Raw genomic sequence first — 11,974 nt, forward strand, 5'->3', positions numbered from 1 at the left:
CTTTCATGGTTACTGAGGGTACAAAATTCAACAGGCACAGAACTAAATAAAGGGCAGGCAGAAAAGACTCCCTCTCCCCGCCGACTGCAGACTACCTGGCTGACGGTCCCTGGAGGCTCTCACGGTAGCCCCATTTCCATATAACCAAGTCTGCAGCCGTCATCTCCCTGTTTCTACGATGGTGTCAAACACAGGCTGTGCCAGCTGCTCTGATCACAGTGCCGCCTGACTTACATCCTTGCCAGTTTCATAGCTAAATACGCTGTCTTGCTACAGTTATAAATTTGTATTTTTCTCATTAAGAATAAGATGGAGGGGCACCTGGGTGGCTCAGTTGGTTGAGCGTCCGACTTCAGCTCAGGTCGTGCTCTCACAGTCCGTGAGTTCAAGCCCCACGTCGGGCTCTGTGCTCACAGCTGGGAGCCTGGAGCGTGCTTTGGACACTGCGTCTCTCTCTCTCTCTCTGACCCTCCCCTGTTCGTGCTCTGTCTCTCTCTGTCTCAAAAATAAACAAACATTAAAAAAAACTTAAAAAAAAGAGTAAGATGGAACACGTTTTGTTTCTCTGACCTATATCCTTCGCTCGTCTTGCTATCATTGGACTTTCCCTTAACAATTTGTAGGCATTCTCTGTATATTCTAGAGATTCGCTTTTGTCTCAGGTAGTTAATAATCTTCTCTTGTTTGCCATTCCTTTAAACTTCTGTTTTACTTTTTTTTTTACTCAGGGACTTGGGGTTATGGTGATTCTGCACAGGGAGGGTGTGTTTCGAGGAGTATCGAGGGGAGGGAGGTGTGTGGTGTGGAGGTGTGGACGGGTGTGGGTGGAGTAGATAGGATGCTTCACAGAAGATCGCATTTAGGCTGTGAGGCCTTGGCGCTGGAGCGAGGTTTTGTTCAGGAACAGAATTAGCTTCCTGTAACCAAGTGATGTGAAGTATGCAAAGATAGTCTCTCAAGCTTCGTTCCTCGTGGAGGGGATCACTCCTTGCCTTTTTAATTAGGGCAGCTCTCAATCTGCTGAGGAGTGTGGCTGTTACCCAGATTGGCATGATTTTAGTACTCAGAGGAAATTGGGTCAGCTTAAAAGAAATCGGACAATGGACAAGGAGAAGTAAATGGAAAAGGACACCCCTTGCAGACAAGCATTTATTTCTTCTGGATGGTTATGCCCGTGATTTTCAAATTAGAGCTCACTTGGGGATTTTGAGCAATGGCTGTGGCACATCAGTTGCACACTGTGTACAACATGGTTCCATCCATTATGCTGTGCTCACCGCAAGTGTAGTTACCACCTGTCACCATACAACGTTTTTACAGTATTACTGACTCTATTCCCTGTATCAGTTTTGTTTTTAATTAGAATTTATTAAATAGAATCAAATAGAACATTTATCAAAGTATGGACTTTTGGCCGTCATTTTTCATAAAGGCATTTTAATGAATTGTGTGCTATTGATAAGAGACTATGTTTAACACCCTGTGGGTATGAAAATCCCCAAAAGCTTGTCGTGGTCTACTTGTTATCCAGCGACACCCAGTGCAGTGTTCTGTGCATAGGAAGGGGCTAAAAAGATGAATATGTGTCTCATTTGTGGCCTTGGGGAGCAAAATAACACCTACTACAATGTGTCTTCTAAAAAGACATGATTTGCTGTCTTCTTAGGAGCAGTTGTGTGAAATGGAAAACCTCCGCCTGGAAGCTGAGCAGCTAAGAGAAAGGAACTGGCTCCTGCAAAGTCAGCTGGATGATCTTGAAAGGGAAAAGCACAAGAGGTGAGAAAGAGCCACCAGAACTCTGTGGGCTAAATCTTGGCCTGCCCGTGTACAGTTAGTTAGAAAGCGGTTGAAATTGGTTTCACGGCATGCGCAGCGTTCACCCTCAGTCCAGGGGGTGCTCTGTCCGTTGCTTTGGAGTCAGGTCTGATGAGGGGGTCGCTTTTTTGAGTGGGAGAATAGGCCTTCATGATGTCACCTACTCTGTTAACCTTTGCATTGTTGTAGAGCTATTGAAAGGAATTTGAAACCTGTGAAAAATCTGAACCAAAGTGTCTACTTCTATTTTAAGAAAAGGGGGTTGGGGTGGGGAAGCAACAGAGAAGGTTCAAGAGGGCCAGCAGAAAAAGGGAGGATTTCCTCCCAGTTTCTTTGGCTTCGTGACTCATGGTCCAGGGAATGCTCCTGCGCAGGAAGGAGCTTTACTGAGGAGCATTCCCTTGGGTTTGGGTACCTCTGTGCAGGTGGTTTGCCTTTAGCCAAGGCACTTTCTAGTTGTATTTGCTAGTGACAGGGCAGTATGTCCCAGGCAGCTGGGCTTTGTCCTATCGCTGACACTTGAAAGTCCTGTGACTTTGGGCACAGTTTTTGACTTCTAGTGACTTAGTTTCCTTAGCCATCAAATGAGGAAAATGATAGCTCTCTCACAAGGTGTTTTAAACACCAAAAATAACATGTATAAAGTGCCGGTTACAGTGGTTGGCAGAAGGGAGTCAGTCAATAAATGGCAGATAGTAGGTATACAAGGCGGAATTATGATCCTGCCCTTCTGTGAACTTTTCTGAGTGAGGGCTTAGAGATGAGGGTGGCCAGGAAAATCGTATAGCAAGTTGAAGTGAAGCAGAGAGAGGTCTCCATTTGGGATGAAGGCCCTTACTGAATTCAGCTTCCCAGATTAGGGGTGCCTGCTGTTCCTGCTGCTGCCAGCAGGTCTCGGGCAGACACTCTCCCCTCCTGCAGTTCCCCTTCCCTGCCCGGAAGTGGGCCTGAGATGCTCTGTCCGACACCTAACGAAGACAACAGATACTGGAAGACGGTAGTGGTGGCTGTGCTGACAGTCCTTTCCTAAATGCTTCAGGTTTCAGTGAGCATCGGACATGCTCGTTTTAGTAGCGCCCCTCCCGGGGATTTCACTTCCCTTTCCAGGTGATTCCAATGCAGGTCGTCCGCAGCCTGGCCACATGCTCCTCACCAACCCCTCCCCCCGCCCCCAATAAAGAAGAACATTGTACTTGGTACATTGTCTTTTATCAAGAGCTAGTTTGAACATGGAAGATAGAATGTTCCTAGCCCATTTATAAAATCACAGGTAAAAAATACTTTATTTCGGGGCGCCTGGGTGGCTCAGTCGGTTAAGCGTCCAACTTCGGCTCAGGTCACGATCTCGCAGTTTGTGAGTTCGAGCCCCACGTTGGGCTCTGTGCTAACAGCTCAGAGCCTGGAGCCTGCTTCAGATTCCGTGTCTCCTCCTATTTCTGCCCCTCACATGTTCATGCTCTGTCTCTCTCTGTCTCTCAAATAAATAAATGTTAAAAAACAAAACAAAACAAAACAAAAAAAACACTTTATTTCATAGCCACATGTCCCTTATGAGGAGCCATACAGAACCTCCTTCCTGAAAGATTAGAGTGGGAGAAAACTGACTCTGGGGTCGGAGCCAGCCCACAGCGCGTTTGGTAAAGACAGTTTTATTGGATCATAGTCACGCTGTTTCATTTCAATACTGCTGTGGCTCCTTTTGCATTACAGCAGCCACGTGGAATAGTTGTGTCAGAGACCCCACAGCTCCCAAAGCCTAGAACATTTTGTCTGGCCCCGGACAGGAAAAAGTTTACCCACTTTTAGAGTAGAGCATAGAAAACACTTCCCTAATGCTTCCGGGCGTTTTCCTCACTGAGGTCTCATTACCATTTCTGTCTAGGCTGCTAGATTCATTAATTGAAAGAAACTACTGGAGCTTCTGCTTTCTTTCAAGAAACGATCTTTTCCTCATCAGTGAGAAATATTTCTTTTTTTTTTTTTTTTTTTTTTTAAATTTTTTTCAACGTTTTTAATTTATTTTGGGGACAGAGAGAGACAGAGCATGAACAGGGGAGGGGCAGAGAGAGAGGGAGACACAGAATCGGAACCAAGCTCCAGGCTCTGAGCCATCAGCCCAGAGCCCGACGCGGGGCTCGAACTCACGGACCGCGAGATCGTGACCTGGCTGAAGTCGGACGCTTAACCGACTGCGCCACCCAGGCGCCCCAGTGAGAAATATTTCTAGAGGAGCCTGTGGCATTCAGGCAGCTTCTCCTTGGGGGATGTCCCCCTGGTCCAGGAGCTGCCTACAGACACTCAATTTATGATCCTGCCCTGGTCAAGCTTACAGGGAATGAACTCACATTAATCAAATTCACATGATACTGATGCATCGTCCAGAATGTAATTTTCTTTATATAGAGGAGCATTCCTTTTCCGTCCAGAGATTTATGTCTGGTGCTCAGGGAATCCCCTTCCTGGTGTCAGCATACATGGGATGCCAGAGTGTCATCAGAAAATTGCCAGCTGACCATGAAATCCAAGCAGATGGAGTGTTGGGGCTCCATGTGCCAGGCCGGCCCAAGGTACCCTCCCCATACCCAGAGATGCCCCCTCCCAGCTGATCACCAGACTTCTGGACCACCCATCTCTCAGCCCCTTTTGCTCACATTTGAGCCTCATAAGATACCACTCTTGGCTAAATTTCTACTTGACTTTCAGCCAAGCCTTGATTAGATTCCCTGCTCTGTTCACCTCATTTTTTATGAGGGGCATCCTGAATTCATGGGAGGTGCCTTATTTCATCCCCATATATCAGTCACATTGTGAACTGTGCTAACTTGGCCTAATCACCAGAGTTAGCTTTTCGTTGCAGAATTTGGCATTGCTGCATACAATAGATATGAAATTGCTACTCGAATATGCTTAACAGTGTTTCCCCTTCCTCCCTTTCTCATCTATGCAGCCAACAGAATAATCCAGGTCATCAACAACTGAAGAATGAACAAGAAGAAATGATCAAAGAAAGACTTGCTAAGGTACAATTTTTTTTTTTTTTACACAATAGTTGTTTTTCTTGTCTAAGAAATGCTTTTATACTTAGCATTTGTGGTTATATGTTTTTTAGAAACCATTTTTACTTTTGAAACTTGTTTTTTCTGTATTCCCACTGTTAAGATTGATACTTACCATCAGTTTTTAGACATTACTGATAATCGAGAGCGAATTTGTCTTCATGTGTTTCCACAGTTAGTCTGCTGCTCGGTTGTCTGCACACAGTTTTGCATTTAGAATAGAAGGAAGTTTTGGGCATCTTTGTGAGGCCTCCCAGGGCACAGTTCATGAAGTCTTAGAGACATGTACTCCCTTTATGGGTGCGCAGTTGGGATATTAGAAAAAGGTGTTGGTTTAATTTCATTATCATGAGGGAGATGAACTGCTTACTTTCAGTCTTTTTCTTAGCAACAGTAAAAACTTAAGCCATCTTTTTTTTTTATCTTATTATAGAATAAATTAGTTGAAGAGATGCTGAAAATGAAAGCAGAGTAAGTGCACTCTTTCATAATTGAAGTTCTTGTTGGTCTTCTCTTTCTTCTCTCAGGGAGGAAATACTTCCTGTATCCACAAGGTAGGTGACTTCTTGCCTTCTGCAGTAGTATGTGGACACGACACAGCAGATGTTTTCCTAAACACCACTTGCTAATGGGGCTCCTCACATGAAGCCATTCCAAACAAATTCTTAAAGAAGTTGGGGCGCCTGGGTGGCGCAGTCGGTTAAGCGTCTGACTTCAGCCAGGTCACGATCTCGCGGTCCGGGAGTTCGAGCCCCGCGTCGGGCTCTGGGCTGATGGCTCGGAGCCTGGAGCCTGTTTCCGATTCTGTGTCTCCCTCTCTCTCTGCCCCTCCCCCGTTCATGCTTTGTCTCTCTCTGTCCCAAAAATAAATAAAAAAACGTTGAAAAAAAAAATTAAATTATAAAAAAAAAAAAAAAAGAAGTAAGTGTCACGAAAGGCTTAGTTTCTCTTGAGTAGTTGATGAATCTTCTCCTCGTGGATGGTGAGAACAGTATAACTGACCCGGTTACTCTTTCACGCCATCTGGTTTCCTCTGATTTAAAACCTTGAGTCCCGGGGCGCCTGGGTGGCTCAGTTGGTTAAGCTACCGACTTTGGCTCAGGCCATGATCTCACAGTCCGTGAGTTCGAGCCCCGCACTAGGCTCTGTGGTGACAGCTCAGAGCCTGGAGCCTGTTTCAGATTCTGTGTCTCCCTCTCTGACCCTCCCCCGTTCATGCTCTGTCTCTCTCTCTGTCTCAAAAATAAATAAACATTAAAAAAAAATTTTTTTTTAACAAATAAATAAATAAATAAATGTCCGACTTCAGGTCATGATCTCGTTGTTCGTGGGTTTGAGCCCCACGTTGGGCTCTGTGCTGGCAGCTCAGAGCCTGGAGCCTGCTTTGGATTCTGTGTCTCCCTCTCTCTCTGCCCCTCCCCTACTCTCTCTCACTTGCTCGCTCTCGAAAATGAATAAGCATTAAAAAAAAATTTTTTTTTAATTAAAAAATAAAACCTTGAGGCCCCCTGAGACCCACAGATCAATACTCTTGATTTCTTCTTGCCTTGACTTTGGGTCTCTTTACATGTGTTCTGTAAACAGGATTTTTAGTTTATTCATACAGTTTTCATATTTATGTAATCTTATAAACTGCCTCATTCTTTTTTTTTTCTTAATTATTTATTTTGTCGGGGGAGAGTGCAAGCGAGGGAGGGGCAGAGAGAGGGGGACAGAGGATCCAAAGTGGACTCTGCACTGACAGACTGACAGCAGTGAGCCTGATGTGGGGCTTGAACTCACAAACTACAAGATCATGACCTGAGCTGAGTCGGACGCTCAACCAACTGAGCCACCCAGGGGCCCCATAAATTGCTTCATTTTTTTGATGAACAAGGTATACTGTATTTTCTGTCAAGTTCAAAATAAGTATACTCGTTGGTGTTAAATAAAATGGTAAAACATTAGAAAGATAGTGTACCCTGAATAGATATTCATCTGGAACAGAGGTCCTCAAACATTTTCACTTGTATATACCTCTTAAGAGATTTTTGGAACACCGTATACCCTCTTGCACATTTTTGAGTTGATTTCATTGAAATCATTGAAATTTTTCATTGAAAGGATGGAAGTTCCCTCATACTGAAAATAGTGCCATTTAGGAATAAAGATCTCGGCATCAGGATGGCCAAGCGGTCTAAGGCACCAGCCTCAAGCTCCTGCTTCTCCTGGTCAGCGCTTCTGGTCTCCACATGGAGGTGTGGGCTCGAATCCCACTTCTGACATGTCTCCATTTTTGTTCCAGCCATTGCCCTATCAAAAGTCTCACCTTGAACTGGCCAGAGAAATAAAGCTCAGGTGGTGTTCTTTTAAAAGTATCCAACTGACTTGCTACTTTCTATCCATTTAGCAACACAGGAATAAGTCCCCGAACTTAAAATTGTACATTGTTCCTTTTCCTTTCAGACTGAGTTTTGGTTCCATACCTACACAGAATTATATCCTAATTTAACATATTGTTTGGAAAATTTTTTGTACCCTTGGCAACAAAAATATTTATATAAGTGGGAAATAATTTGTAAGTGTTTTTTTTATTCATATGGGTCTAGTGCTGTCTTTTTTCCGGATTGAGTATTCATTACAATTATTACTCACAGTGTCCTAAATTTATTATAAGTTTTTATAAATAATTAGTATACCTGGTAAAATTTCACTGGAAATGCATATCCCAGCGCATTTCATTTTAGTGCTCTTGCTTCAATGAGCTCATTTTTCTGTTATACTTAATTCTGGAATGAGACCATATTCAGTATCAATTCTATTCCTACTTTCTGTTTTTACAACTATATGTGCTGAGAAATCTTATTCACATAGTAAGTAAATGACAACAGAAGAAATTTTGTTAGAATCCTGTCATACAATTAATTATTTGAGCTCCAAGTTAGTACATCAAAGATTATATAATCTGTCATCAAAAATTCTTTTTAGTGATCAGCTGACAAAAACTAGCTATCTTGTGAAAGATTTGTTACCCAGTCATGTGTTTTATAGCATCAAAGAGTGTAGATGTGGAACAGAGCTCGTTTCATACTTGGATCATACATACAGTTCAGGGACTGGCTCCCAGACAGTTTGTTGTAGAGCTAGGATAGAAATACTGATCACTTACAGGATCTACGAGAATCCAGCTGTATAGTGTGTAGAATTACGGCTATTTTAGAAGTAATACCCATTTTAGACCTTCTAGCAAAAAGAATAAAAGCTGTGTAAGTTGGCACGTGATTTATTTCATAATCTAGTAGCCAAGAGTCTCGAGTGATACATTGTCTCTAGAAGATACTGTGTGCGAGAGAAGCACGCACTAGAAAATGGCACACCCGGTTTTATCGGTCCCAACCCACAGCAGTGATTTTTACCATAATGTTATTATCTCTTTGTGTATGTGAGGCTCCTTTAAAAAGCTATAAGGAAACCAATTCCCAGCTAACAGTGGTGTAGGCACGAGATGTTTAATTTCATACCACAAGCAGTGTGGAGGTGCATTGACTCAATAATGTCATCAGGGACCCATACCCTTACCATTCTTTTGCTTTTGGCACCCTTGCTTGTGGCCTCTTTGCCACGAGATGGCTGCCATAGCCCCAGATGTCATCAACAAGAGGATCCCGGCTTATGGTGAGGTGGGTTCAAAAGGGCTTTCTTTTGTCCGGGGAAAAGCTCCTAGTAGCTCCCAAGAATCAGCCTGTGCTTCATGGACAGCATTAACACTTCCAGCAAGCTGAGGAAACCAGTACCTGGCAGTGGGGTGGAGAGATCCATGCTTAGTTTAGACCAGTTACTTTTTTTTTTTACCAACCCTTGGGAACTCGGTGTGCTTCTCCTTTTTTTTTTTTTCCCTTTTTCCCCACATAAAGTGAGTTCTTACAAGCAAGGAAGTAAGGGAATGGCCCTTGGGTAAGCAGCAGGGTCTGCCATGCCTCAGAACCTTTTCATCAAACTGGAGCAAAATACACAAGACAAATGGAGAACAGCTCCAAGTGAACTGGGGGAAAGGTCCGTGCCCTCCGCCCCCTGCTATTCTTCTGAGGTTTCATGGAGTGTAGTCTAAAAACACTGCTCCTGAAATTAGTTGGCCTTAAGTGGTATATTAAATTCTGAGTATTATGTCATTAAATAATCCTTCTATTCCATATGCATAAAAATACAATAAGAAGTATTTGTTTCTTTTGGGAAGCCTCTAGGATTCACACAATTTTATTAAAACAGTGAAATTCTATAGAACTCCATGATAACTTTGTTCCTCATGTTCCTTTTCAAAAGTGTATAAATTCTAAATAGCACATCCTTGAAGAAATGACGAAGGTCCCATGGTCTGAGAACCAGTTTTTGGAATCAGAAATGATTCAGATAGGGGCGCCTAGGTGGCTCAGTTAGTTAAGCGTCTGACTTCGGCTTGGTCATGATCTCCAGTTCGTGAGTTCGAGCCCTGTGTTGGGCTCTGTGCTGACAGCTCAGATTCTGTGTCTCCCTGTCTCTCTGCCCCTTCGCTGCTCGTGCTCTGTCTCTCAAAAATGCATAAACATTAAAAAAAAAAAATGATTAACATATGGAGCCTTGAATAAATGATGCAGACCGTCATAATACTTAAATTACATTTGCTCCAGATGGGCTGAATCCAAAAGTTTACCTTTTAAATTTTCATTATTTAAGAAATAGTTTGAGGAGTTTTCCAAAATGAAAGTCTTTGGTAAAGTAACAACAACAAAGCCTATCTGCAGCCCTCGCTATCTCCCTAGGCTGTCAGTAGGGGAGGGCTGAATAATTTGTGACGCTTTCAAATCAAAATTCTGGGCTTGGGTGAAAAATGTCTAATTTGAATACTGTTGTAATTGTGTTCCTTTGGAATACCACAAAGTGATATTTGTTGCTACAGCCTAGAGGAAGTCCAGAGTGCCCTTCAGAACAAAGAAATGGACTGCCTTAGAATGGCTGAGGAAGTTGAACGGACCAGAACTTTGGAATCCAAAGCATTCCAAGAAAAGGAACAACTGAGATCAAAGCTGGAAGAGTTGTACGAAGAAAAGGAGAGAATATTCCAGGTGCATTTGTGCGTTGGTTTTTTGCATATAGTTAGGACACGTGTAGGACCACACGTCCTGTGGTTCAGAGCCACTCTAGCACACGTGGAGATGTCTGGTCATGAAACCTGGGAACCCGGGCCCTCTAACGCCCTGTGCTCTTGGAAGGCATGAAATAATGTTGTTGTAAGAGAAAAATTAAGAGTGGTTCATTTTCCCCTCCCTGGATTGATCTGCCTGCAGGAGATGGAAATGTTAAGGAAGCAGGTGGAGAGTCTTGCTGAGGAAAATGGAAAGTTGGTAGGTCACCAGAACCTCCATCAGAAGATTCAGTACGTGGTGCGGCTGAAGAAGGAGAACGTCAGGCTCGCCGAGGTAAGCTCTGGAAATTATTCTAAAGAAACCCGGGTTTTAGAATGAGTGTGTAATTAAAGTTTAATCATTGAATCACTTAACTGTTTTTGGGGGGGGGGAACTTAGAATTAAAAAAAAGAAAAAATCAGTCATTGTCATTTCCAAGCATCATTCAATCCGTTATCATACTCTTACACATCAGCTTCTCTTTTAACATTTAGTAGTTTACGAATTGAAAATTGTCATCTTAATTTGACATATAAACTTAATGAATGCAAAGAATATCTTCCTGTAAGCCTTAGAGCCTGAATTTTTTTCTTCTTTTCCTTTTTTAAAAAAATGCTGTTCCCTAGGAGACCGAAAAGTTGCGTGCTGAAAATGTATTTTTAAAAGAAAAGAAAAGAAATGAATCGTAAGGATCTCGGTCAACTACGTAGGCATCACCTCTTGGGAGGCTTTCTTTCTTCTTGCAAAAGTAAGACCTACACTTGTGCATTTAACAGAGCCGAATTAAGAGCATGATTCCTGCGTGTGGGGCAGCAGGGCTGACATTCAAGTTCTGCATCCACACACACCCTGTGGCAGTGGGCTTAGAAGTTACCACCCCGTTTCAGAGCTTTAAATCGACTGTAAATACTGGGAAAACCTTTTGCCTTTTTAAAATAAAAACCTGTAGCTAAGGTTTGCAGTGGGTGTTGGCCAGGTCATTTCTTCCTGAGATGCTATCATACTCTCCTCGGAGGCCTGTAGCAGAAGCTCTAACAATATGTGGTGGTTTTAGGACTTGCCATGAGGTTCATGTTCGCGTAGCATGTGTGAAAGGCAAACTTGTTTAATATAGGTTATTTTGTATTCCTACTTTATTCTCATGAGCATTTTTTTTATGACTGTAAATATGGCCAGTTTTCAAAATGTAATAAAATCCCTTAAACACAGTTTCGTGAAGTGATTTACATTGTTCACTTAGGAAAGCTGAATTAAAGGCTTGTTCGTTCAACTTGTACTTAATGAGCGTCCGTCTTCTGCCTGGCACTGGTTGTCAGTGAACACAGCAAACAAAGCCTGCTGTCCCCCAGGAACTTCTGTGTGTTAGCACTTCATTCCTTTTTGTTGTGAATATCTCATTGAAAGGATAGGCCACATTGTATTTACTCACCATTTGATGAACATCTGAGCCGTTGGCAGTTTGGGGCTACCCTGAATAATGTGGCTATAAATATTTGTATAGAAGTCTGGGTGGTGACTTACGTTTCCTATTTGTTGAGTAGACACCTAGGAGTGGAATTGCCGCTAAGTTTGTGTTTAGCTTTTTAAGATGCCAGTTTACTTTTCCAGATGTGCTATTTGGTTGCACCATCTATGTTCCCACCAGCAGGGCGTTCAGTTTCTCCATGTCTTCAGCCCTTGTTCTGGTCAGGTTTCTTACTGTAGCCATCCCGGTGGGGTGCAGTGGCTCATCATGTAAATGTTCTCCTAATGACTAATGATACTAAGCATTTGTTACATAGAACAAGATACTCAGCAATAAAAAAGAGGCAAACTGACAAATGCCACAACATAAGGAACCTCAAAAAGTGAAAGAAGACAAACCCAAAAGATTGAATACTGTATGATTCCATTTATGGGAAAGGTCCAGAAAAGGCAACATTATAGAGATAGAAGGCAAACCCGCGGTTGCTGTTGGCTGGGGAT

At 42.8% G+C, this 11,974-nt stretch overlaps 1 protein-coding gene across 5 annotated transcripts in view; it reads left to right on the forward strand.

Annotated features, from left to right (window-relative positions):
* KIF15 (kinesin family member 15) overlaps positions 1–11,279 on the forward strand; it is an 84,962-nt gene extending 73,683 nt beyond the window's left edge. For 3 of the 5 annotated variants that reach the window (XM_047826894.1, XM_047826923.1, XM_047826913.1), the window contains 6 exons: positions 1,667–1,776; positions 4,760–4,835; positions 5,305–5,342; positions 9,784–9,949; positions 10,172–10,303; positions 10,636–11,279. In XM_047826894.1, the coding sequence (XP_047682850.1) occupies positions 1,667–1,776; positions 4,760–4,835; positions 5,305–5,342; positions 9,784–9,949; positions 10,172–10,303; positions 10,636–10,698 (585 nt within the window). In that variant the 3' untranslated portion in view covers positions 10,699–11,279. Of the gene's footprint in view, positions 1–1,666; positions 1,777–4,759; positions 4,836–5,304; positions 5,343–9,783; positions 9,950–10,171; positions 10,304–10,635 lie in introns of those variants that run through there. The other 2 variants (XM_047826903.1, XR_007145684.1) reach the window with 2 other exon arrangements.
* Positions 11,280–11,974: the final 695 nt, after the last annotated feature.

This window comes from Prionailurus viverrinus, chromosome A2, assembly GCF_022837055.1.
Source record: "Prionailurus viverrinus isolate Anna chromosome A2, UM_Priviv_1.0, whole genome shotgun sequence".
Lineage (NCBI taxonomy): Eukaryota > Metazoa > Chordata > Mammalia > Carnivora > Felidae > Prionailurus > Prionailurus viverrinus.